The 27001-nt window shown below is 34.7% G+C and overlaps 1 protein-coding gene across 1 annotated transcript in view; it reads left to right on the top strand.

Moving 5' to 3' along the window:
* The window catches only part of col22a1 (collagen, type XXII, alpha 1), a 134546-nt gene that overhangs the window by 64450 nt on the left and 43095 nt on the right, over positions 1 to 27001 (top strand). The window contains exons 14-29 of the mRNA XM_030147327.1: positions 1702 to 1755; positions 1854 to 1907; positions 2397 to 2432; positions 5778 to 5807; positions 6556 to 6609; positions 6771 to 6824; positions 21808 to 21861; positions 22824 to 22877; positions 22970 to 23023; positions 23174 to 23227; positions 24519 to 24572; positions 24688 to 24732; positions 24831 to 24893; positions 26499 to 26552; positions 26708 to 26749; positions 26845 to 26877. Of these exons, the coding sequence (XP_030003187.1) occupies positions 1702 to 1755; positions 1854 to 1907; positions 2397 to 2432; positions 5778 to 5807; positions 6556 to 6609; positions 6771 to 6824; positions 21808 to 21861; positions 22824 to 22877; positions 22970 to 23023; positions 23174 to 23227; positions 24519 to 24572; positions 24688 to 24732; positions 24831 to 24893; positions 26499 to 26552; positions 26708 to 26749; positions 26845 to 26877 (789 nt within the window). The remainder of the gene's footprint in view (positions 1 to 1701; positions 1756 to 1853; positions 1908 to 2396; positions 2433 to 5777; positions 5808 to 6555; positions 6610 to 6770; positions 6825 to 21807; positions 21862 to 22823; positions 22878 to 22969; positions 23024 to 23173; positions 23228 to 24518; positions 24573 to 24687; positions 24733 to 24830; positions 24894 to 26498; positions 26553 to 26707; positions 26750 to 26844; positions 26878 to 27001) is intronic.

Here is a 27001-nt window from a genome sequence, read left to right as displayed (position 1 = left end):
TAACCATAAAGACCCAAGCAACCACCATCGATCAAAAGCATTTACTGATCTAAAATGTTTAATACCTGTTGATTCATTAATCTTATCAATTCATGTAAATAATGGGTGTAAAATACAGTTTGTCATCTTTTCATGGTCATCAGATATGACCCATTCGGACATTCAGAGGTTCAGTAGTGAATGTGGAAACACTGTCATCTTCTACAACACTCATTTACTAGTAAAACCCATGGAGTTGGATCAGTGACAGTGGATGGAGAAGCTTGTCTTTATGTTTGGTTAATGAAATATTTTGCTTAAAAAGTAACTTTTTCTTCAGTTTTCTCTGTTTCTGATATGATGATAATCAACTTTAATTTGAGCTTTTATGAACATCTACATGATCAGAACATTAAATATGGGAAAATACCTGACTTTTACTGAAAAACACCACATACAGAGGAGAATATTTTAATAAATGGTGATAACTCACTTGAGAAAAGTTAAATCCAGAGAAAAATTCATGTGAAAACTGCCACAAAAGTAACACTGGTTCTTTATGGGTTAACAGTCAAAGGTGTCATTGAGTCTTGACAAGTTGTTGTAAAGTTAAATAATATATTTTTCAGTTCCAGACGCCTGTTACTAAATGTTTTATGTATTTATTTGTAGATCCACGGTGGTCTGTAAGTTATGCGCATGAGTAAATTATAAGATGAGGCATAATATTTTTGAAATTCCCTTCATTTCTAGGTTGTTGAGGTAATTGACATTTTCAGAATTATAGTTTCATAAAAGGCACTCTTAGATTTAAAAAAAATAATAATAATGTCCTTTATTGCCTATAGGAATGCCACTGATATCAACATCTTTTCTTTTTACTTTTTACTTCAGCCATTCTTAAAGGCAACATGATTAGCATCCCATCATGCACTGGTGTTGCACATGTCTTGTGTATCACTAATGAAGACTCTGTGTACACTATAGATAACACTTTCTCTGTTTTTGATATTATTAATTATCAACTTTAATCTGAGCTTTTATGACCATCTACATGATCAGTGAATTAAATATAGAAAAGATAGAAGATAATATTAGAATAAATTATCAAGGTTTAAAAATAGAGAAAAAAATAATAATAATTTGGGAATTGCCAGAAATGTATTACTGGATCTTTATGGGTTCAGCTAATATCCTGTTTGAGGCAAAGTGGAGAAAAAGAAGCAAAAATTACTTATTTTCCAATTTAGTAGCAGCTAATGGATTAATCACATTTATATAATGAAACATCTAATCACAACAGAGCACAGCCGGTAAAAGCTGCTACACTGGAAAAAATCTAAATCTTACCAAGTGTACTTGTCTCATTACTAGTCAAAATATCTCATCACACTTAAAATAAGACATAATCGCCTAAAGAGTAACTTTTCAGTGAGATATAAGAACTTATTTGTAGACAACTGATCTTGAAAATCTTATTTCAAGAAATCTTACCAAGATCATTTTCACTTGTTCCACTGGTAGATTTTTTTTGCTTAATTCAAGCAAAAATGTCTTGTATAAATTTTTTTAAACTTGTTTTTAGAGGGGCATTTTTTCCAGTGTATAGAATGCAATCCACAGCTGTTCACACCATCCTTCCTCTTTTTTTATTTTATTTTTTTTCTTGTACATGACATGTTTTTAATTTTTTTATTTCATATATGCTTATTCCCACTTTAGGGTCTGGCGGGTGTGGATGGATTACCTGGTCCCCCTGGTGCACCTGGGAAAGAAGTAACTCTAGCTCTAAACCTCTGCATCCGCACACAGAACTCAGATATTACATTTTGACGCATTTATATTAACGAAGCTTTTGTCTGATGTTTAATTAGGGTTTGCAAGGACTGGTTGGTGCACCCGGGCCCAACGGAATTAAAGGCGACAAGGTACGTAAAACACCCCCCGCTGTTCATTTGATTAGAAACAATTCACAGATGACGTCGCTGTAAGTGCGATGTTATTAAAGTCTGCTGATATAAATCAATTTAAAGGCACGTCATCGGTTTCCCAAGCTACTGTCTGTTCACTCCAGACATTCCGCAGTCTGCTCCATCTGCCATCACAGTCACTCATTTGTCTGAGAAAATAAAACGCAGACTTCATTTGTCTGTCTGTAATTACTTCTTTGATGCTTCTTCCAGTGGTGCACACATGCTCATACCACACCCGTTTGCATGTGGAACCATGCACGCACACACAAATAACTTAGAACTGCACCCGCAAGTTTCACTTTCCTTTAGGCCCACAATAAAACACACGTTATCTCATAAATTATGGTTGTTGCTGTATCATTACCATATTTACCTCAGGAGCTTTACTCTAGCTGTTGATTCTAATGATTGCTTTTTTTCCTTGTTGTGTGAACTGTGTCACAGGGCGAGCAAGGCATTCCTGGATTACCTGGGGATGTGGTAAGTACTGTAAATAATGACTGAAGAGTTATATTCCCTGATAGAGTTGTGAGAAAAATGTTTAAAGATGTTCTATTTTATGACAAATTTGAGGAATACTGGAAATCATAGATGGACTTTATGAACACTCAAAAGGAACGAATCGTGACACCTACTGTGGTTTAGCTACTATATTACTGTCATTTGTATTATTATTATTATTATTTTTTGTTAATTAATTAATTAATTAATTAATTTTTTTATGTATTTTTTTTTTTTTTTTTTTTTATGTTTTCTTGATTAAAAAAAAGCAGGGGGATCAAGAAGTGAAAACACTGGAGATATACACAGAAAAACAATTGTATAGATAGATTTTGTTCTTTTCTGAAAACAAAAAGAAATATAGAAAAAAAATACATTTAAAATGTTATATCTGCATGTGAAAGTACAACATGTCAAGTCCTCATTACAAAATCAAATAAAAACTTGAATTATAAAGATGTTCTATTTCAAGACAAAATCCTTTCATTAAAGTCTGAACATGTACTACAGACATTTTTTATTAACTGATGCAGTATATAACAAAACATGTGAAAGACATAACAACAAATAAGACAAAACAAAAACACATACTAATTACATATTCATCATTATACAATGGTGTGTGTGTGTGTGTGTGTGTGTGTGTGTGTGTGAATGAAAGAAACGACAGGAACTGGTAACAACAACAACAAATGAAAATTTAGAAAAATCATTATCGTTGACAACAGTGATAATAATAGTGATATTAACACAAATCATAATGAACAAAAATAAATAACTATATAACCAATAAAAAAAGAAATAATAATAATAATAGTAATAATAATAATAATAATAATAATAACATTCGGATAAAGGGTATTGATAGAAATTGATAATGTCATGGTTGTAAGTGGGTGCCTCTTACAGAGAGAAATATCAATGGTCATTGGTTGTCATTGGTTTGCTAAGTAAAGAAAAAAGGAGAAAAAAAAGAATAAACAAAAAAAAAGAAGAAATAATTTTTTTTTTTTTTACATGGGGGGTGCTACAGAAATATAAGGGAAGAAATAACAGACCAGCTGGTTTTTTCTTACTGAACAGAAATAAGTCCAGTAGCAGTCATCTTGAACAGATATGAGTGTTTGGAAACTGCAGCGTCCCTGGTGTGAATCTGACCTGGACAGTTGTTGTTTTTTTCCCATGGTTGGTGCAAGTGTTAATCGACTGGAGCCAACCTTTACTCTCCTGTGATTGGTCGTACTCTATTTCTATACGGTTGTGATTGATTCAGTCGTACCTACCATGTTGAAGTATGTGCCAATACCACTAGTGTGTTCATCCGGGTGTTTAATTTGAGGTCACGGTGCAGTAAAACTCATTTCCAGGTCCAGTCAAAAACAGAAGACTTGTTTAGTTATTTCGTTAGTGAGGCCCCATTTTTCTATAGTATTTTACCTGCAGTAAATCACAACCACAGGTGTCAAGTAACCAAGTACAAACACTTTGTTACCTTACTTGAGTGGAAATTTGGGTTATCTATACTTTACTGGAGTAATTATTTTTCCGCTAGCTTTTTATTTCTACTCCTTACATTTTCACACAATTAGAATTAGAATCAGCATCAGCTTTATTGGCCAAGGAATTTGGCTGCATTTTTTTTTTTTTTTGCCCACGACGTACAATTTCAATATAAACCCAAACATACTTAAACATAGACCTAATATAAACAAACATTGGACTAGAGACAAGGACAACAATGGGTTGAGAATACTTCAGATAAATATGAATAACTGGGTAGATGTGTACAGAATACTGGTTTATTAACCCTTTCATGCATAGTGGTCAGTACAGCAAACAGCCGTTCAAAAGCTGTTCTCTTGTATATTTATGGGTTTTGTTGTTGTAGTTGCATATCAACCAACACAGTGGACGCTTGTGCATTATCCCGTACACTGACACCTATTGGTCCATCATGGGAATTGCTTTAAAAAAAAAAACAACAACAACTCATAACCAAGATGGCCAACAGAAAGTCAGAAATTCAGGTGTATCTTGTAAATCCTTCTATATCAGGACACCCCTGAAGGTAGAAAAAATATGCAGCACCAAGTAACACCTAAGGATTAATATCATTGTTAAAAATTCCAGATATTCATTTTATATTGGAAGAAATTTGCAATTAATCCCATGTCTGCTAAATTGGAAGCTGTGCATCTCTGGCTGTATAAAGTGTAAATCAAACTCTAATTATCCAGCTGAGTGGACATTTTTCTAAATCTATGAAAAATAGGTTCATAAAAAAATTCAATTCATGCATTTTGTTTTTTTTTTTTCATGCCTACAGAGGAATAAAAAAACACTCAGAAAAATCTTGACTAAGGTTCTCATAATTCATGCATGAAAGGGTTAAAAATATATGTTTATGTATATATTATTTACATCGTCAATATGTACAGAGTGCAAATTAGTCAATTATTTATACTTTCTTCTCTTTACATTTTAAATATAGCCTCGTTACTCCTGGTTTTCATTCCAGGTTGTCGTCATTCAAATTAAAAAAAAAAAAAAAACTATCCAGATAAATCGCACCATCCAGATAGAGCAAATTTGACTGTGGTTGGATGAGAAGTATAAACATATACCATTCCGAGTATGGTGCGGCCTAGGCTTTTGTCCTAATGGCATTTTTCTCCCTTACATTTACTTTTATACTTTAGTTTTGAAACCTGTACTTTTACACTTGCACTTGAGTAAAAAGCTTGAGTTGATACTTCAGCTTCTACAGAAGTCTTTTTAAACCCTAGTATCTATACTTCTACCTGAGTAATGAATGTGAATACTTCTGACACCTCCGATAACAACCCAGGAGGGACACATTTAGGAGATGCACAAAGATAATGAAAATAATACAGCAAACAGTTAACCTGCTGTTGATTTCATTTGTCTATTTGTGTGCTCAGTGGTGTGTATTTACATAAATCGCTAATTTATTTAACTTGCAGTGAACTGGACAGTAGAAATAGAAAAAAAAGCTGACAAATTAAATATAAAGTGTAATAAAAGCCATATTCTACATCAGAGGAATTCGTAAATGTCCAGTTCGACACATGTAGTGGGAACTAATGTTAGTTCTGGCTGATGCTAAATTAGCATGCTAAGCTAGCTAGCACCAAAATATTTTTTTTTAAAGACCCATAAGATTACTTTTACTTTTTATCATCGTATGTAAACTTGAGTTTAACTGATGCAGAGACACAATACTACATCAATTATAATACTGCAATAATATGTATTATCTAATATGGCAGTAAAATGTAAACGCATCTTTTCTTTCACTTCAAGGTTCGAATGGAAGGTTTAAGAGGAGATAAGGTGAGTGACTTTTAAGAAATGGTAAAAAAACAAAAACAAAAAAAACAAATGGATGAATAGTTGGCTGTTATAACAAGATATTGTTTCACTTTATAACAAAATATATTTATTTTAAAACAAGATATTTTCTTGTTATAATGACATCATGAAACCAACCGTTTTTGTAACATAAAAATACTGTTAGACATGATGTATAAGATGTGACAATGAGTTGTTTTACAGGGAAACTATGTTATCATAGCATGAACATATCTTATTATAATGTGAAAATATGTAATTATAAGACATTTTTATGCTATAGTATGATATTTCTTTTTTTTCCTAATTTATCAGCAACATGCTTTCATATTTATTATATTAGATTTACAGAAGTGCTCCAAATTCTACTATGACTTCCTGCTGAATTAATTGCTGTACACATTATGACTATTAATGTAATTTGAATTACAGCGTTAAAACTCATGTGGTTGACATAAAAATGACAAACTTTAACACTGCCTAATTTGTACAGCCATGTACTGTAATTGGCTTTTGAATGATGATTTAACAGAACCACTAATGAGAAACCATTTTCAGTGTAAATGATTTGTGGGCGGAAATGAACAGATTCATTACCTGAATAAATGTAAAGTGTATTACACCTGTCATGTCACAGTAATTGAATTCATAGTGTGATGCCTTCCTCATTTACTGACACAGATAGGAGGTTGAGTTCATAATATAAGTGCGTTTTGTTGACTTGTTTCAGGGGAATGCTGGACTTCCTGGGCCTCCAGGGGCTGATGGTCCCCCGGGGCCTCCTGTAAGGACATTGACTTATTACTTCCTTCCTGCATGTTTCCTCTTCCTGGTTGATTCAGAGAAGTTGATGTTGTGGAACAGCCACCTGTTCATGCACGTTTGGCTGAAGAGTTCATAAAAATTCCTGTAGTGTTGTCTGGACTTTGTGTTTGTGTTCCTCAGGGTCCTCCAGGAGCACAAGGCTTACCTGGAGAGCCTGGAGAGTTCGGCCAAAGGGTAAGAATCATGTGAATAGATATGTTGTGGACACATTGTAATCACCAACAATTTGATTAGAAATGTAAAACAATTATGCACATATAAGAAAATGTAAGTGAATTTAAGTGGTTCTTGTATTGATTTTCCAAATGATCAACAACAGGAAGAAATGTTTTTACCAAGACACACTAGGCTACCAAAACCACCAGTGAATCAACACTATGTATCCACACACTGTATCACTCACTGAATAAAGAATAAAGCCCATCTGGGGCGCCCTAAAGGGGGGGGGGGGGTAAACATGACAAATTCATGGGGCCCAGCATTTCCAGGGGGCCCAGGGGATATAGGTTAGAAGTTGTGAAAATTTCATGTAAGCTCCGGAGTAAAAAAGACCCGTAGAAGACAGGAGTCGGACATCCACACTGTTAAAATCTAAATGTTACCGAGTGTATTTTTCTCATTTCTAGTCTAAATATCTCATCACACTTAAAATAAGACGTAATCACCTAAAGAGTAACTTTTCGGTGAGAAATGAGAACTTATTTTTAGACAATAGATCTTGAAATTCTTATTTCAAGAAATCTTACCAAGATAATTTTCACTTGTTCCATTGGCAGATTTTTTTTTTTAATTCAATTTTTTTTTTTTTTTTTGCTTAATTCAAGATTGTTTTTGCTTAATTCAAGCAAAAAAAATCTGCCAATGGAACAAGTGAAAATTATCTTGGTAAGATTTCTTGAAATAAGATTTTCAAGATCTATTGTCTAAAAAATAAGTTCTTATATCTCACTGAAAAGTTAATTATTTTAAGTGTGATGAGATATTTTGTCTAGAAATGAGAAAAATACACTTGGTAAGGTTTAAATTTTTGCAGTGCAAAGCTAAGTTTCAGTTTCACACCAGTTGCAGTTGTAACAGCTCTTCTGAAATGCACCCCTATACCCCCAATCCCTACACCCCACCTTCCATGGGGTCCACTATTTGTAGCGGCACCCCAGAAGCTCCTTATTTACACACATCTGTATTATGGTATCATCAAGTTTTCTTCTTCAAATAAAAAGCATATAGATGGTTATTTTAAGTCAAAATAACTGTAATCTTCACATTGGTTACTGCATCAGCTTACATTATTACATTATTGATCTGTTAGCTCAGCTCTGTTTTTAGACATAAAACAGCCACAATAAAACCACAAATCACCTCTGTTTTTAGTCTGAACAGTGGATCAACTGTCAGCAAACATAACATAATAACATCATATAATAACTTTATATCTTCATAAGCTTCAAACTCACCCATGTAGAAGAAACACTGGGATGTCATCATCAAACCCCATTCTTTTCAGTTAGAGCTTTGTCCCGTGGCGTCCTCATCCCATGTCATCACTTTCTGATTCTTTGGTCAAATGTCCTGCAGTGTTAGTTTTCCTCACTATAGGTGACCTGCAGAGTGACTCACTAGTCCCTCTAGTGGTCACATAAATCCACCAGATTGCCAGTATGAATAGATTCAGCTCATATTTCTACAAACTCATACATTGACTTATGGACAGAGTTCTTAAAAAGGGGTCTTAAAAAGTCTTAAAAGTCTTGAATTTACAAATCTGCATTTAATACCTTAAAAAAGTCTATTTAAGGTATTAAATTTTATATGGTAGGTCTTAAGTTACGTTGCCATAAACCTGTTTGCTGTGTTGTGTTAAATGTATTTGTTAAATGTCCAAAATAACATTAGACTACTCAGTTCCACCTGTTCCAACCCGATAATTCCTACTGAAATATGGAACTATCCATCCATCCATCCATCCATTTATTTATTTATAGGTTGTTATGCTAGTATTTTACTGATCTGGCCCACTTGAGATCAAATTGGGCTGAACTAAAATGACTTTGACACTCTGGATCGTTAATATCGTCAGTCTCATTTTTACTAATTCATCCCAGGGCCATATGTTTGACACCCCAGCCATAGACTGAACATAACTAGTGGATGAAGGAAAAGTGACATCACCCACTGGTTTCTGTATAGTTGATTTGAAGTCACTTGGCTGTGACCATGTTAGTTTTTGGGAGCTGGCAGTGACCATGTTTGGACAAAAGGGGTGGAAATACAGGAGCCAAAGGGCTCACAGGGGCCAGACATGAGCAAATGCTAAACACTAGCCTACTGACTTGATAAAACAGTAAACTTGTGCAATTAATTTTTAATGTATTTACCTATTTACTTATTTTCATTACTATCATTCTACTTGGATATTGTACTTTTTTCTATTATTCTGTCTTTATCACAACACTTTCTCATTTGTATTTTGTGTTCTCTTTTCCTTTAGAGCAGGGGCGTCAAACTCATTTTAGTTCAGGGGCCATATCCTCCCAGTATGATCTGAAGGGGGCCTACCAGTAAATTAATACCATAATAATATATAAATAATGCCAACTCCAAACAATTCAATATTTTCTATAGCGAAAAAAGTAAAATTATATTATGGAAACATTTACATCTATAAACTGTTCTTTTAAAATGTGAATAACATGAACAACCATGAAAAAACTGATATTTATTAAGAAAAATAAGTGCAATTTTAACTGTATTATGCCTCTGCTTATCATTTGTAAATGTGGATTACAACTTACAGATTAATGATTACATCATACGTAGAAATAATTGATCTTTCATTAACTCATAAAAACCTAGTGTTACTTTTCTGGCAGTTCCTAAATGAATTTTTCTCTCTATTTAACCTTTCTTCAGCAATTTATCACCACTTATTGGAATATTATCCTCTGTATTTTGCATTTCTTCAATAAAAATCAGGCATTTTCCCATATTTGATGCACTGATCATGTAGATGTTCATAAAAGCTCAGATTAAAGTAAATTGTCATAATATCAGAAACAGAGAAAAAAAATTAAGAAAATGTGACTTTTCAACAAAATATATCATTAACTGAACATAAACCAAGTATTTCCATTTGCTCTCATTGATCCAACTCCATGGGTTTTACTGGTGAATCAATGTTGTAGAAGATGACAGTGTTTCTGTGGTAACTTCGGAGCCTGTGAATGTCCAAATGGGACATATCTGATGACCATGAAAAGATGACAAACTGCATTTTACACCAGTTATTTACATGAATTGATAAGTTTAATGGATCAGAAGTTATTAAACTTTTTGTACTGGTAGATGATTTTGGTCATCTATTTATTTATTTTTAGTAGAAATACTGCATATACATCCTTCCAAGTTTCAATATGTAACATTTGCACATGCTTGTGTGCTTATGTGGAGTTTGTTTTGGGGTCTGTTTTGTGCTGGGAGCCTGTAGTTTGTTGACATTAACTAACTCCATTTCTAGGCTAACACCTGTCTTGGTCATGATACCGGCCTATACATTTTTATTCATTGTACATGGGTCAGTTTTACCATTAAAATAGTTGGACTTGCCACTTAGTTCTTCATTATCTGTCTTTTATTCCTCTACTGTATGTAACATGACCTTCCTTCAAAACAGAGTTAGCTAATGTCAATTGTATGACTAGCTCTGAGGTGCATGTACAGATCTTATACTGAACTCTTAATTATATAATGTATTCCCAAGTATAGAGGGTATGCACGTGATGTAACCGCTAGCGGAAGTCACCGCGGTTCCGCCCACTGGTGGCAGAAAGATGGAGACGAGTAGCAGCTTTGGCTTGAATACTGCGAAAACTTTAGAACAGTCTAAACTAGAAGCACTCGGAGAGCGCAGACCTCCGCCAAGGCTGATCAGTGGCCCCCCCCGTGGGCCCCCACACCCCCAATCACCACCAAAATGTAATCATTTCTTCCTTATCCCATTTCCAACAAACCCTGAAAATTTCATCCAAATCTGTCCATAACTTTTTGAGTTATGTTGCACACTAACGATCAGTGCCCCCCCCCCCTCCCCCCGTGGGCCCAACCACCCCCGATCACCACCAAAATTTAATCATTTCTTCCTCATCCCATTTCCAACAAACCCTGAAAATTTCATCCAAATCTGTCCATAACTTTTTGAGTTATGTTGCACACTAACGGACAGACAAGCAAACAAACAGACAGACAAACAAACAAACAAACAAACCCTGGCAAAAACATAACCTCCTTGGCGGAGGTAAAAATGGGGAAGAGCTGTTGTGCCATTGATTGCACAAATAGGTTTAAAAAGCACTCGGAGCTATCGTTTTAGCGGCTACCTAAAGCCAAAGACAGAAGAAGCAGATGGATCGCTGCAATTCGTAGAAATAACTGGAATCCAGGCAACGAAACCTGGATTTGTGTCAGGTAACGTTAATTTATGCTGTATTCTTACGTAAAATCATACCTTAAATTACGTATCGTTTTGGCTAACGTTCCTTCTTAGTAAAGCTCTTAATGTTAGCGTCTGTCATTTAGTTCTATGTTTCATAACTGAAACATTTTTGTCTTCAATTGTGTGATTCTGAACCTTGTGCTCTACATAATTTGTAAACTAGCTTAAACTGAGGCTAACCTAGTTTTCCAAATAAGGGGGTACTCTAGCACAAAGCTGTTGTAGCTGTGTTGTATCAAGTATTTGATGTTAACTCTACTTAAATCTCCACAGTACCAGTAGATCATCCACTCACTTGGGTCAGTACTAAGGGTTCAACTCCAGTAAATCAGTAGTGAACTGTGAGCACTACTGCTGGGCCTTTACCTTGGCAATCACCGCCAAGAAAATACGTCTGCGCTGACAGAAAACCTCCAAAACAATAGTATGTTGAACTGAAAGCACTCACCAGCTGTAATCCTCTAATTAACGATGACAATGTCAACAACTCTTTGTCTTTTGTATGCTTTCAGCCTTTGCTTTGTGATTTTCCCAGCGTTGAAATCAGGTTCATATAGATGTCAGAATAGGTGATTTCCAGCCACATATCAATGTTCGTAGACCACTTGTTGTTTGGTAGCTTGTATGGATCCATGTCCAGTCCAATTGTCTTTAATTTCATGTTATATTCCACATTTTTCCCGGTCTTGCTGTAGTTACTGCTATGCTCCACCATGTTGAGCTGATTTGTTTTTGCCACTCAGTCTGACTTAGAGGGGCGTGGCCCAGGGGGGAAGTGATGTTTGTGCATTCCTTCTATTGAGAAAGTCCAGGTGGACTGCCTCCTATTAGTACCTCAGTGCAAAAAAATGACCTCATGCAGCGTTTAGTATGTAGTGTGTAACATTAGTTCCAATCATTAGCACAGATAAACTGTAACATTTTTCATTAACCCCAACATAAAATATTCATGTGCTTGAAACTGCAATAAATTAAGTGAAAATTGCTTAATAACCTTTGTAAGTTCGCCGTGGGAGTTCTGTGTTTTTGTTCACTGCTTCAGTATATAAATATAGATCAGACTTGTTTTTGCCAGAAAGGCGCTAGTGGGAAAACAACTGAGGAAAACTAAAGATACAAATGACTCGTTTTTTTCATTCCGAGGGGGTTAATTCGAATCAAGAAAACTTGTATTTGTTCCTTATGCTAATGGGATCTGATGTCAGTATTATCAGTACATGTGGAGTTCATTGAAAAGTGTCTGTTGTCTGTCACCACACTAGCTCCGTCACACACCAGTGTGTAATTAAAGCAGACGCAGTAGTTCGACATAATTTGTTCTTCCAAAACATTAGCAAAGATAGTGACTTCCCCTTCTCTACTGGGAGCAATTAACTTCTCATCAGCAGTATGTTCGAATCAACATTTGCAGCTGCTCATCTGGGCAGCAGAGTCAAACCAGACCCCTTCTGGCCACGAATGAAAGACTGTAGCACCAGGACGTCCTCCGCCAGACAAGCTCCTCTGAGATGTAGGGATTTATAGTTTATTAATATGTATAAAGCGATTAAATTGTACTCAGATTCCACAATATCTACAACATCTCCCTCTGTACAGGCTTTGTGTTATTTGCCAAACTCATTGCAGGTCCATCGAAGCATTTTATGGGATGCTTTCCAAGAGCGTCCTAAAAAAAAAAAAAAAAAAGACAGGCAGATGATGAGGAGGTTGACCTATTTTCTGGAGGTTTAGGGCTGTTATCCCTCTGCTGGAGAGTGGTGGTGGTAGTGGTGTTGGGGAGGGGGTAAAGGTAGGCTGAGAGCTGTGATAATAAGGTGGTCTGCACTGCTGCCAGAGCTGATAGGGTCTGTATGGTTCAGTTGCCACAGTATAGATGAGCTACTCTCACCTCCACTGCAGTAAAGCTCTAATCAGTGGCCTGTGTCACCAGCGCCAGGTCTGTCTGTTCAGCTTCATCCTGATATGACAGCTGACGGCTCGCTGTCTGTGGTGGAATGTGGACGGTCGTAAGGGGCCGCACATAATGATTTCAACAACGTATTCAGGAAAATAGATGGAAAATAGATGCAAGGGGTCCAAACGGAACTTTCAATATATTAACCCATAAAGACCCAAACATCCACCGTCGACCAGAATTATCTACTGATCTAAAATGTTTAATACCTGTTGATCAACTAATACTGTCAATGCATGTAAATAATTAATGTAAAATGCAGGTTGTCATCTTTTCATGGATGTTCAGAGGCTCTGTTGTTTAACGTGGAAACACCGTCATCTTCTACAACACAGGTGTCAAACATGCGGCCCGGGGGCCAAATTCAAAGGGTCCAATCCGGCCCGCGGGATGAATTTGTAAAATGCAAAAATTACACTGAAGATATTAACAATCAGTGGTGTCAAAATCATTTTAATTCAGGTTCCACATACAGACACATACAGTCTAATTAGATTTCAAGTGGGTCAGAACCAGTAAAATATTATCATAATAACCTATAAATAATGACAACCCCAAATTCTCTCTTTGTGTTTTTTGGTGTAAAAAAGTAAAATTGCATGAAAACGTTTACATGACCAATCTATACTTTTACAAAAACATGTGAATAACCTGAACAAATATGAACAAATGGAAATGTCGTAGGAAAAACAGATGCAATTTTACCAATATTCTGCCTGTTACTACATGTTTTGTGCGATTGTAACTAGGGCTGAAAGATATATCGTTATTGTATCGATATCTAGATATGAACATTCAAGATATTAATATCGAAAAAGCAACGATATAAACGATATAGATTTCCCCTGCGCGCGCCCTGCATGTACAGCTCTGGAAGTCACAACAAATTTCATTTATTTGTACTTTATGTTAATGTTGATGACTGGCAATGAGTTCTTATAAATAAAACTGCATTTTCCACATTCTTTTGTATTATGATGTTTGTATTTTTCTGAAAAATGCTTGGTTTTCACTGAGCCCGTACTCATATCGTATCGTATCGATATCGAGATATCTGGCATGAATATTGAGATATGAAATTTTGTCCATATCGTTCAGCCCTAATTGTAACACACGTGTAAGTGATAAACTGATAAACAGAGGCATAACATTGTTAAAATTGCACTTGTTTTTCCTCAAGACAATTCAAGTTGTTCATGTTATTCAGATTTTTATGGAAACTTTGTAGATGTAAACCTGATTATAATATAGTTTCACTTTTTGCACTGTTATTATTTTACTGGTCTGGCCCACTTGAGATTAAATTGGGCTGAATGTGGCCCCTGAACTAAAATGAGTTTGACACCCCTGTTCTACAACATTGATTCTCAAGTAAAACCCATGGAGTTGGATGAATGACAGTGGATGGAGACACTGGGTTTATGTTCAGTTCATGAAAAAATTCACTGTTTCGTCAGTTTTCTCTGTTCTGATATAATAACCTTTGAAGTTTTCTTGAGCATCTAAATTAAGTATAGGAAATTAACCCTTTCATGCATAGTGGTAACTACAGAGGACTGCTATTCTACAGCTGTTGTCTTGTATTTTCATGGATTTTGTTGTTTTAGTTCCATATCAGCGAACACAGTGGACACTTATGCATCATCCCATACACTGTAATTCATACCATTACTGTAACTTTGCTGTTGTAGGTAAACCTGATCTGCACTAACATGTTTGAGCGTAAAAAAAAAATTGCTAACTGATATTAGACTGTAATGAACAGGATTTTTTTTTAGTTTTTGGGTTTTTTTTGCATATCATCTCCATGAAGTGAGTAATATCCAGAATTAGAGTATGTTAAAATGTGAGAAAACATCATGTTAGCAGCATTAAAAACATTTTCATTTCATAGTTCTCACACAGTATATCAATAAATTCATGTTTCTTTGCTTCTAAAATTAAATGCATGATGTCCAGCTGAGTGGACATTTTTGTAACTCCATGAAAAATAAGTTAATAAAAAAATTCAATCATTTTTTTTTTCATGCCTAAAAAGGAATAAAAATACTCAGGAAAAAAAATCTTGATTATGGGTCTCATAATTCATGCATGAAAGGGTTAAATACAGGAAAATAAGTAATTTACAGGGAAAAGTGAAAAATACACAGGATAATATTAAAGCAACTGATAATAAATCACTTAACCCTTTAAACCCTAAGCCTAAAATGGTCTGCCTGGACTTTTTTTTTTCTTATTTTGACGAACTAAAAGGTTAGAAAATATGTTGTGAGTGAGTCCATTTGCCCATTTTTCCACAGCACTTTTATTTCTCCAGATCTTTCAAAATCTAGCAATCATTTACATTCACTGCATGTGTTAATATTACTAAAACAGCTTCATCTCCAGCTTCTATGACAGGCACAAACAGTGAAAGAGTTACAGCCATCCAAACTGCATATGCACAGGGTGTGTCAGCGATGACACGTCAGGTTTTAAAGAGTTAAAGGTTTAAATAGAGAGAAAAATTACCACTGGTTCTATATGGGTTAATCACTACCAAGGTTATTATCTTTAACGAAAACTAACAAAATGACAAAAACTAGAATTGTAAAAACATTTTCGTTAACTGAAATAAATAAAAACTATAATTAAAAGAAAAAAAAACGATAACTAACTGAAACTGTATTGTGTGCTTACAAAACTAACTAGAAGTTAAGGATAAAATTCCCTTCGTTTTCGTCTTTGTCAACGTCGGATTTTGGATTGATACGAAATCGATTTATTTCGCTCTAGCAATTTTAACTAGCGGCACCGTACGACACTTGTGGTTTCCAGTTGTCTTCTGGTTCCCACTCTACCTGGAAACATGGAGACTAAAGTTGGGAGAAAGCAGCAGAGTCCTGTCTGGGATTTATTTGAATATGACAGAGAAGAAAACAAAAGATATGACAAAACTAAAACTCCTAAGGGCGACACAGTGGTGCAGTTGTTAGCACTCGTGCCTCACAGCAAGAAGGTCCTGGGTTCGATTCCAACACCAGTCGACAGGGGGTGGGACCTTTCTGTGTGGAGTTTGCATGTTCTCCCCGTGTCTGCGTGGGTTCTCTCTGGGTACTTCGGCTTCCTCCCACCATCCACAGACATGCACTAATAGGTTAATTGGTTGGTGTGAATGTGAGAGTGATTGTTTGTCTCTATATGTTCAGCCCTGTGATGAACTGGCGACTTGTCCAGGGTGTACCCCGCCTTCGCCCCTATGTAGCTGGGATAGGCTCCAAGCGACCCCCGTGACTCTAGTGAGGATGGGGCGGGTTCAGAAAATGAATGAATAAAACTAATGAACTAAAACTAAGCATTTAGAAAAGAAAGAAAACTAATAAAAACTAGCAAACTTGCTCTAAAAACAAATTAAAACTAACTGAATTAGAGGGGAAAAAAAGTCAAAACTAAATAAAACTAAACTATAATGAAAAATCCAAAACTATTAGAACCTTGATCACTACATCTCAAAGTGAGTGCTTCTGTTACTATAAGTACATGCACAGTACATATGGTGTACTTGCTTGTGTAGTGCGCAAATATCACAAAATTAGTGTTGTTTCAAATCAGACTGACACTTACTGGAACCAGAAATACAGATGCAGGGTTCTTCTTCTGTATTTTTAATGGTTAATTAGTGGCTCATAATCGCCCGTCAGCATAACAGCCATTAATTGTGCAAACTTGTATGGAAAGATTTTTTAATACCCATGATTTTGCACCATGATCACAGCTTTTTCCACTGTCATTTCTGGCCCCTCCCCTTCCACTACTTTGCCAAGATGGTGATTGTTAAGGGTGACCATTTTGAGTGTACAAGTGGGTATTTACACCACACTGATTTTTGCCCTAAGTGACAGTGTGAACGTAATCACACACTCAAAAAAGCAACAATAAATGCAGAATAGCATGATTTAAATCACATGTGTTACATGAAATAGACCGGCCCACTTTTTAAACGTCTATAGATGAATGTAACGTTGATGTCTCACAAACAAATGCTATAAAATGTTAAATATCTTGTTATTTTTAGCTTTATAAAGTGTCTTGCTGTGACATTCTCATCTTTGTGAGCCTTTATGCATACAGTCATGTGATCCAATACACTAACTGATGATTCTGTAATGATTCATGAACATTTGTAGCCTCTGTTAGGAGAACACAAAAAATAGAATATGACAAAGCACATGGTAATGTCAGACTCAAACATGTGTGACACCAATACAGCCTTCTGTTATGTGTAACACTTCCATAAGAGCCAAAAATGGACTAATCATTAATATTTTGCAGTTAAATTCTGACATTTGGTAAATTATTAGTGGATCACCAGGCCTTTATTGCTTAATTTAGCCTCATAGAGTCATAATGAAGAATTGAGAGTATTGTGGTGTATTTGCTCCAAGCTTCACCTGCTGATCCAAAACACTTCAATACAACTTCTCACATTAAAACAATCAACAGAGCATTGTTTTTCTGTGCAGTGTTATTTTTTCCTCTTTATATCAATCACATTATGCTCTTACAAAGGTTTATTTATTTATTTATTTATTTATTTGCACATAATAAAACAGCAAAAAAAAACAAACCAAGACAAAAAAAAATTTCAGACAAGTAACAATATTGTGCAGGAGAGGTTAGAAGCCAAAACAGGCTTATAGGAATACCTCCCAAGAAATGAACAATACGCGAAAAAAAAGAAAAAAGAATTAAAAATACAATATAACGGAATTAATAAACTAAAGTAAAAACGTTAAAAATGTAAATCACATTACAAATCATCAAATACAAATCAGATGATATTCAGCCTTACATTTTTTCATGAATTAAAGTCCTTTTCAGATGCTTTTTAAACAATGATAAAGTACATGTTGATTGAAGTTCTGATCGTAGATTATTCCACAGATGTGATCCACGATATTTCAGAGAATACTGACTGGCAGAAGTTCGGCAGTACGGAAGAAAAAATTTGCTTGAATATCGTGTAGAATAATTGTGAATAACAGAAGACAACATAAAGAAATTTTGAAAAACTTTGGGAAGAATATGAGTTAAGTGAACATATTTGTACATGAAGACACAGGTCTGGTGAACGTTCACATCAAAAACTGAGAGAAGTTTGAATTTTTTGAAAAGAGGAGCAGATGAATCGAGTCAAAGGTATTTAATCGAGTTGAGTCGAGTCAAAAATATTCATGACACTGACTCGACAGCCATGGGTATCGACCTCTGCTCTGTTATTAAGTCTAAGTGTAATACCACTGGTGGCCACTAGATGAGGCTCCAAAAAGTTGTGACTTACATTAAATTTAATATTTTCTTTGCAGGACTCATTTATTGTATTTGGACTGACTAGATAAGTCTTCCTGTGGTCCATCTTTAAAAGTTCCCCCATTAATTCGATTTCATGTCAAACAGAAGATTTGATAACAGACTTTGATTGACAGGTCTGTATGACAGATCCCTCGCCTGCCGAGTCAGACTTTCTGAGTTTTAGTTTATTTGATAAAATGCCTGTTTTCCCCTGACAGACGACTGGACTGTAGTTGTGGTCGACAGGTTCCACAAACAAGACAGTCAAATTTAGTTTGTTACACAGTGCAAGTTTACTGTTTTTTGTTTTTTGTTTTTTAAAATGTGTTTATTTACTTTTTTTTTGTTGAACACATACAAATCACAAGCTCAGTAAATGTATAGAGCAGATCCCCTCATTTCCCCCTTTGCCCTACTCCCACAGATCCTCTAAAGCACAGGTGTCAAACATGCGGCCCGGGGGCCAAAAGTGGCCCGCCAAAGGGTCCAATCTGGCCCCTAGGATGAATTTGTGAAATGCAAAAATTACACTCAAGATATTAACAGTCAGTCCTTTTACTTTAGGACCCATATAAAGGGCTGCTTTAGTCTCAAGTAGGTCAGATCAGTAAAATACTATCATAAAAACCTACAAATAATGACAATTCCAAAATTTTTACTCTGTTTTAGTGTAAAAAAAATGTAATTCCATGAAAATGTGCAAATTTATAAACTAGCCTTTCATAAAAAAAATATGAAAAATTAGAAATGTCCCAAGAGAAGTAAGTGCAATTTTACTAATATTCTGCCATTTACTAAAATATTTTGTGTATTTTGCAGATCCATTGCGATTTGTAAGTTGTAATGCACATTTACAAATGATAACCAGAGGCATAATAGAGTTAAAATTGCACTTATTTTTCTTAATAAATTTCAGTTTTTTCATGGTTGTTCATGTTATTCACATTTTTAAAAGAACAGTTTATAGATGTAAATGTTTCCATAATATAATATTACTTTTTTCACTATAGAAAACATTGAAATGTTTGGAGTTGGCATTATTTATATATTATTATGGTATTAATTTACTGGTAGGGCCCACCTCAGATCATATTGGGAGGTTATGACCCCTGAACTAAAATGAGTTTGACGCCCCTGCTCTAAAGGAAAAGAGAACACAAAATACAAAAGAGAAAGTTGTGATAAAGCAGGAATAATAGAAAAAAGTACAATATCTAAGTAGAATGATAGTAATGAAATAAGTAAATAGGTAAATACATTAAAAATTAATTGCACAAGTTTACTGTTTTATCAAGTCAGTAGGCTAGTGTTTAGCATTTGCTCATGTCTGGCCCCTGTGAGCCCTTTGGCTCCTGTATTTCCACCCCTTTTGTCCAAATATGGTCACTGCCAGCTCCCAAAAACTAACATGGTCACAGCCAAGTGACTTCAAATCAACTATACAGAAACCAGTGGGCGATGTCACTTTTCCTTCATCCACTAGTTATGTTCAGTCTATGGCTGGGGTGTCAAACATATGGCCCTGGGATGAATTTGTAAAAATGAGACTGACGATATTAATGATCCAGAGTGTCAAAGTCATTTTAGTTCAGCCCAATTTGATCTCAAGTGGGCAGGATCAGTAAAATACAACCATAATAACCTATAAATAGATAGATAGATAGATAGATAGATAGATAGATAGATAGATAGATAGATAGATAGATAGATAGATAGATAGATAGATAGATAGATAGATAGATAGATAGATAGATAGATAGATAGATAGATAGATAGATACTCTAAAATACTTGCTAAAAAACTTACTGTAGATCAGGGGTGTCAAACTCATTTTAGTTCAGGGGCCACATTCAGCTAAATTTGATCTGCAGTGGGCCGAACCAGTAAAATAATAACATAATGCTATAAAAATAATGTCAACTCCAAACTTTTCTCTATGTTTTAGAGCAAAAAAAAAGCAAATTTACATCATGTAAAGGTTTACATCTACAAATTATCCTTTCAAAACATGTGAATAACATGAACAAACTGAAAAAATAAGTGGAATTTTAACAATTTTCTGCCTCAGTTTAACATTTACACATGTACATTATAACGTACAGATCACAGGGGATCTACAAATACACAAAACATTTAATAACAGGCAGAATATTGTTAAAATTGTACTTACTTCTCTTAAGACATTTCAGGTTGTTCATATGTGTTCAGGTTATTCACATTTTTTGCAAAATTATACTTTGTTTTAGTGTAAATACATGAAAATATTTACATTTACAAAGAGAAAAATTTGGAGTTTTCATTATTTATATGTTATTATGATAGTATTTTACTGGTCTGACCCACTGGAGATTGAATTGGTCTGAATGTGGAACCTGAACTAAAAGGATTGTTAATATCTTAGTGTAATTTTTGCATTTCACAAATTCATCCCAAGGGCCGGACTGGACCTTTTGGCGGGCCGGATTTGGCCCCCAGGCCGCATGTTTGACACCTGTGCTCTAGAAAAACTTCCTGTACAATACTATAAGCAAAGACTTGTAATTTAAAAATCTGTAGAAAACTAAATGTATTGTCAATGTACAGTATTTACACATTTCAGTGCACAGTGATTTAAAGTGATGTAATTCATATTGTGTTTAATTTAATTTTAGTATACAGAAAAAGTAAAATTACATAATAATGATTACATTTACAAAATATCCTTTCACAAAAAACATGATAACCTGAACCAAAAGCACAACCTGAAATGTCTTAAAAGAAGTCAGTGCAGTTTTGACAGTATTCTGCCTGTTACTAAATGTTTTGTGTATTTGTAGATCTTCTGTGATCTGTAAGTTGTAATATACATGTGAAATGATAAACTGAGGCAGAATATTGTTAAAATTACAGTTTTTTTTTCTTAAGAAATTTCAGGTTAGTCCCATTTTTTAAAGGATTGTAGTTTTTAAAGTTTGTAGATAAACATTTTCATTATGTAACTGGACTTTTTTCACTTTTTTAACATTATTTCCTGGTTACTATGTTCTTATTTTACTGAAATCATATTGGACTACATGTAGACTTTGACACCCCTGGTCTATAGTATACCCTGAACATGCCTGATGAGCTCAGAAATGCAAATACTATGACACTACTGTATGTCCAGGTGCTTCACGCTCAAAATCTTGTATATTATATATTTCTTTTTACTGTAAAAACATTTGACATCTCCACTTCCCTGTGGTCAGTTTTGCTGGAACAGAATAGATTCCCTCAACAAAAAAAACCCTAAAATACTGAGGGCATAATCTCATAATGTTAAATCATACAGTTGGTTTGTATTTTTGACAGTTTATCTTTTCATTGGATGCTTTGTCATTTCTAATCTAACTTGTTTTTATTAGGGAAAGAAAGGTGAAAGTGGTTTGCCTGGAGTGGACGGCCTTCCTGGACCTCCTGTAAGTACTACTTTGATCTCCTAAAGTAAACCCTTACATTAAAATAACCCTTTGGTAATGTATAGGGTTCATATTTCACTGACCTATCAAGGACAACTGAGGAGAATTCATTTGTTATTTTAATTAAGTGCACAATATTTGATGTCTCCTACCGAACACAGAATTACTGCTCTCTCAAAGGTGTCTTCAATAGACTGAAAATAAACCGCCTAAATGAAAACCAACCAACATGCTATGTCAGTTAATTTTGCAAACTAGTCCTTGGGGCATAATAAAAATCCACCTGTCTTCAAATAGTATCTGTGGCTGTAGCAGTTTTCTACTGTGAGTTCACAGCACCCTCTAGTGGTTATTTACTAGAACTGCTGTGTCATTGGGTTTCATGTGGGGGAAATCTGAATATTTATTTTGCATATTTGTGAAAGAAAGTTATGGGATGATGATGTTTCTATTATTTCAGCCCCCAAAAATGTATATTGGCTTGTTTAAAACTTATATCATTGCTCATGTCATCATAATATCACAGTTTACACTATAGATACTTTAAATATAAATACAGAAGTCATTTAAGAAGTAACATAAATTCATATTGCTTTTATTTATTTATTTATTTATTTATTTATTTATTTATTTTATTTTACCTTTATTTAACCAGGTCAGTTAGTTAAGAACGGATTCTCATTTACAATAACGACCTGGCCATATTGCTTTCTAAATAATGAACGTATCTTATCTTATCTTATCTTATCTTATCTTATCTTATCTTATCTTATCTTATCTTACCTTGTCTTATCTTATCTTGTCTTGTCTTGTCTTGTCTTATCTTATCCTATCTTATCTCATCTTGTCTCGTCTCATCTCATCTTACCTTTTCTTATCTTGTCTTATCTTATTCTCATCTTGTCTCATCTTATCTTGTCTTACCTTACCTTACCTTACCTTACCTTACCTCATTTTTGCAGGGTCCTCAGGGTCCACCAGGTCCACCAGGTATTCAAGGACACACTGGACCTCCTGTAAGTGATATAAATTTGGATATATAAATAGATTCTTTAATAAATGACTCCAATCCTACTTGATAAACACAATATTTGTTTTTTTTCTGTAGGGTCTTCCTGGTGAAATTGGATTTTCAGGCAAACCTGGAGAGTCTGGAAAGCCTGTGAGTTGTCCTTTTCTTCTCAGATCCAACCTTGGTTGTGTATAAAGTACATTCAGTCATTGGTCCGTTCAGTCATAAGTGCTCTGTCTGCGCTGCTGCTTCTCTGTTCATGTCTCTTAATGGGAAACCATTTGTCACTGATCTCCAAAGGGACTTCCTGGTAAAGACGGCCTGGATGGTCTTCCTGGAAATGATGGTGCCATGGTCAGTATGACCTTTTACAATAACCTTATTGTGTTAAGTGGAAATGTTCAGAAGAAGACACAGTATCCAACCTTCACAGAACTAGACCAGAAAATGGATTTGTAAATGATGGAAATGACTAATTAGCATTTGTTTAGTAACATGTTAGTGGTTTCAAAACACACTAACAAAATACTATGAGTATGCTCAAGATAGCAAATAATAAAAGCAATAAAAACACATGTTTAGATATATTTACTTCATTTGCTGAATAGAAAATCAAAAATATATATTTCTACATATTTGCACCAATGTATTTGTGGTAGAAAATACATATATGTCAATATCGCATCCTATCTAGTGTTTTTTTTGTTTGTTTGTTTGTTTGTTTGTTTTTTGCTAGTATATTAGCAATACGAGACCTTAACATGGAAAGTGTGATATGATTTCAGCTTTATGAGGACAATCCACAGAAGATATTTCTAATGAAATAAGTTATGCCATGAGTTATTATGCTAATTCCCCATAATACATATAAAAGCCAGAAGCACATATATATATATATATATATATATATATATATATATATATATATATATATATATATATATATATACTGGATTTGTGAAGTGAAAAGATTAACTATGCTACATTTCTCAAGTGAAAGAAAATGCAGTTAACTGTGATGCTGCTTTGTATCCATTGGATTTGTCAGTCAGCTTTAGCTTTACTAGTATTTTTATAGTAGTTTTAGTTTTGTAGAAGTTCTAGTAGTAGCATACTAATATAATTAGAATTATAGTTTATAAAAAATATAGTTAAAAAATATAAATGCAGCTCAAAATCATCTAAGAAGCTGCTCATACAATGTGTATTTTTCTATTTGCCACCCCTGCCCATGGGCTTATCCATTGTTTTTAATCACAAAACCACTAAACACATTAGATATGGCTGAAAATGGTTCAACTTCAGTTTGCTGTGAATGATTATATGTTAAAATCACAGAATTTTGTTGGCAAAACTTATTATCCAACTTTAGATATACCACAATGTGCTTTTTTGTATTTTGCTATAAATAAAATAAACCGCTAATCCATTCATATTAGTTTTATTTGCATTATTTGACAAGACTGAGAAAACAAAAAAATAATGAAATTAGATAGAAGATAAATTTTGGGAGACGATATGAAAAAGAAAACTGATTTTTTTGATTAATTTTATGGTAATATAGCTGTTCTGAAGGATCTAGCAAACGTACGTACACAGAAGATCCATGTTTGGACTTGCTGACATTTTAATCTTGTGTCTAAAGGGACCCAGGGGAGAACGTGGAGCAGATGGTTTTCCTGGAAAACCCGGACCCAAGGTACTGGGACTTAATCTCACCCAGAGACACTTTGACCGGTACTGAAGACGTGTAGTTTGTGAGATAACATGAGTGTCCTGCTCATGTTTTTAATGGTTATATGGTTTTTACACAGGGTGATGAGGGCCCTCCTGGACCCAGGGGACCTCCAGGGGAGAGAGTGAGTTCACAGATATCAGCTTTCCCTGAGACGTTTACTATATTATTTCGATTAAAAACACAACTGACACCACTCAATGTGTACTTTTTTTTTATCAGGGTGAAGCTGGTTCACCTGGTCAACCTGGTGTTAATGGAGTGAGGGGAGACAGAGGTGTACCGGTAGGTGTTAACATGTGTTTTTTTTTTTTTTTTTTTTTTTTTTTAATCAAGATCTTTTTACTAAAGTTTTCTCAGTATAATACAAGTGCAGTGCTGAATGGTTCTTACAGGAATCTGAAGTAAGCATGGGTGTATATCAGTCGCAGCTAGCACCATAGAAAAACAAAACAGAACAAACAACAGACTATACATAAAATAATCCCTCCTCAGTCATTGCCAGTGCATTAGACATAGTAAAGGATCACTATCACAACAGAAACCTGCACTACACTGCAAAAAATCAAAATCTTACCAAGTGTATTTTTCTCATTTCTTGTCAACATATCTCATTACACTTAAAATAAGACGTAATCACCTAAAGAGTACGCTGTAAAAAAAAAAAAAAAAAATCCTGTTGTTTTTACAGAAAAAAACTGACAGCTGTGGTTTCCAGAACAATACTGTAAAAAACACATCCAACTGTAAACATATTTACAGAGTAACATGTAGATTTAACATTTTAAACATGTAGATTTAACATTTTAAACATGTAGATTTAACACTGGATTTAAATGGTAAATTGACTGCACTTATTTAACACATTTTCTCCACCTTCATGGTGTCCAAAGCACTTTCCAAATCCACCAGGTCCAACTGGGACCAGTTTAGGGTTCAGTGTCTTCCATGTAAACTTGGACATATGGACAGTCAGAGCCAGGATTTGAACCTCCAACCCTTTGTTTATTGGACGAGCCGCTCTACTAACTCTACCAACCCATTAATTTACAAATTTAAAATGTTACATTGTTAAATGTTTACTTTTTAAAAATAACTTTTATATATATATATATATATATATATATATATATATATATATATATATATATACACATAATGCAAATACACCGTGATTTCAACATTATGGTCTTTGCAATTTAAACAGCACCACATGGTATTTCAATTTACAATTTTTATTTTCTAAAAACAATAGAAATACATAATTTTTACATACAAATCTGGTTTTGTTCACATACTCTTCCTGTAAAAACTACAGTTATATTTGATTCAATCGTTAACACAAAAATCTTTTCAAATAAACAACTTTGCATTGTATTGTCACTTACAGTTTTTTATCTCTGTCTCTCTCTCTCTCTCTCTCTCTCTCTCTCTCTCTCTCTCTCTCTCTGTCTCTCTCTCTCTCTCTCTGTCTCTCTCTCTCTCTCTCTCTCTGTCTGTCTCTCTGTCTGTCTGTGTTTAGCATGTAGCTAACCCTAGCCCTTAAATGGGTTCCTGGAGTCCTGCTGGATGTTTAGCATTTCAACCATCTGTCAAGAACATTAAATGTTTGGTTTTGTACTAAATTGCATCCCATGTACAACTGCACCAGGAGACGTCCAAAGGTCACTGCAACACAAATTATTTCTAGCAAAAATAAACTCAGTTTGGTTGAGCGTCCCCCTGAGACCTCCTCAAAGGCTGCTGGGTAATCCCTAATGGCACTTTCAGACCCACATCTCCTGGAGGGTTGCAGATGATTAAAAAGTTTTCCCTTTTTTTTTGCTAATGCTCAAATTGAGGCCGTGGTCTGTAGAAAAGTGGACGACTTACAATTTGATTTCGTTACAGGGTGAAAGAGGACAGGAAGGATCGATTGGGCCGAAAGGTGAAAAGGGCGACAAGGTAAAACAAAAACAAATCTACTGCAAAAGTGTAAATACATCTCAGATTTCTGCATGTTCACTGTGTATTACATCATATTATAGTCACTGAGCCAGTGTTAGCTGTAATAAAGTTAATATTTACAGACAATGTGAACATATTGTCTTTGTCCTCAGGGTGAAGTGGGAGCCCGAGGACCCCCTGGAGCTCCAGGAAATGTGAGGAAACAGCCCAGTTAAACCAGTATATTTCCCAATGGTGCTGTTTGACAAATCATACTGAATTACTGAGTGCTTTTTGTTTTATGTCACAGGTTGCAAGTGTCATCCCTGAACCTGGTGAACCTGTAAGTTTTAGTGATTTAGTGATTTATTCCGAACATGCAATGAAATTTAACACATATGCACTTGCAAAACATACATAATAATACAAATATCAAGAATCATAACAATCTTAGTCAGAAGAAAAGC

Source organism: Sphaeramia orbicularis, chromosome 11 (genome assembly GCF_902148855.1).
Source record: "Sphaeramia orbicularis chromosome 11, fSphaOr1.1, whole genome shotgun sequence".
Lineage (NCBI taxonomy): Eukaryota > Metazoa > Chordata > Actinopteri > Kurtiformes > Apogonidae > Sphaeramia > Sphaeramia orbicularis.
This window is presented reverse-complemented; position numbering and strand designations above follow the sequence as displayed.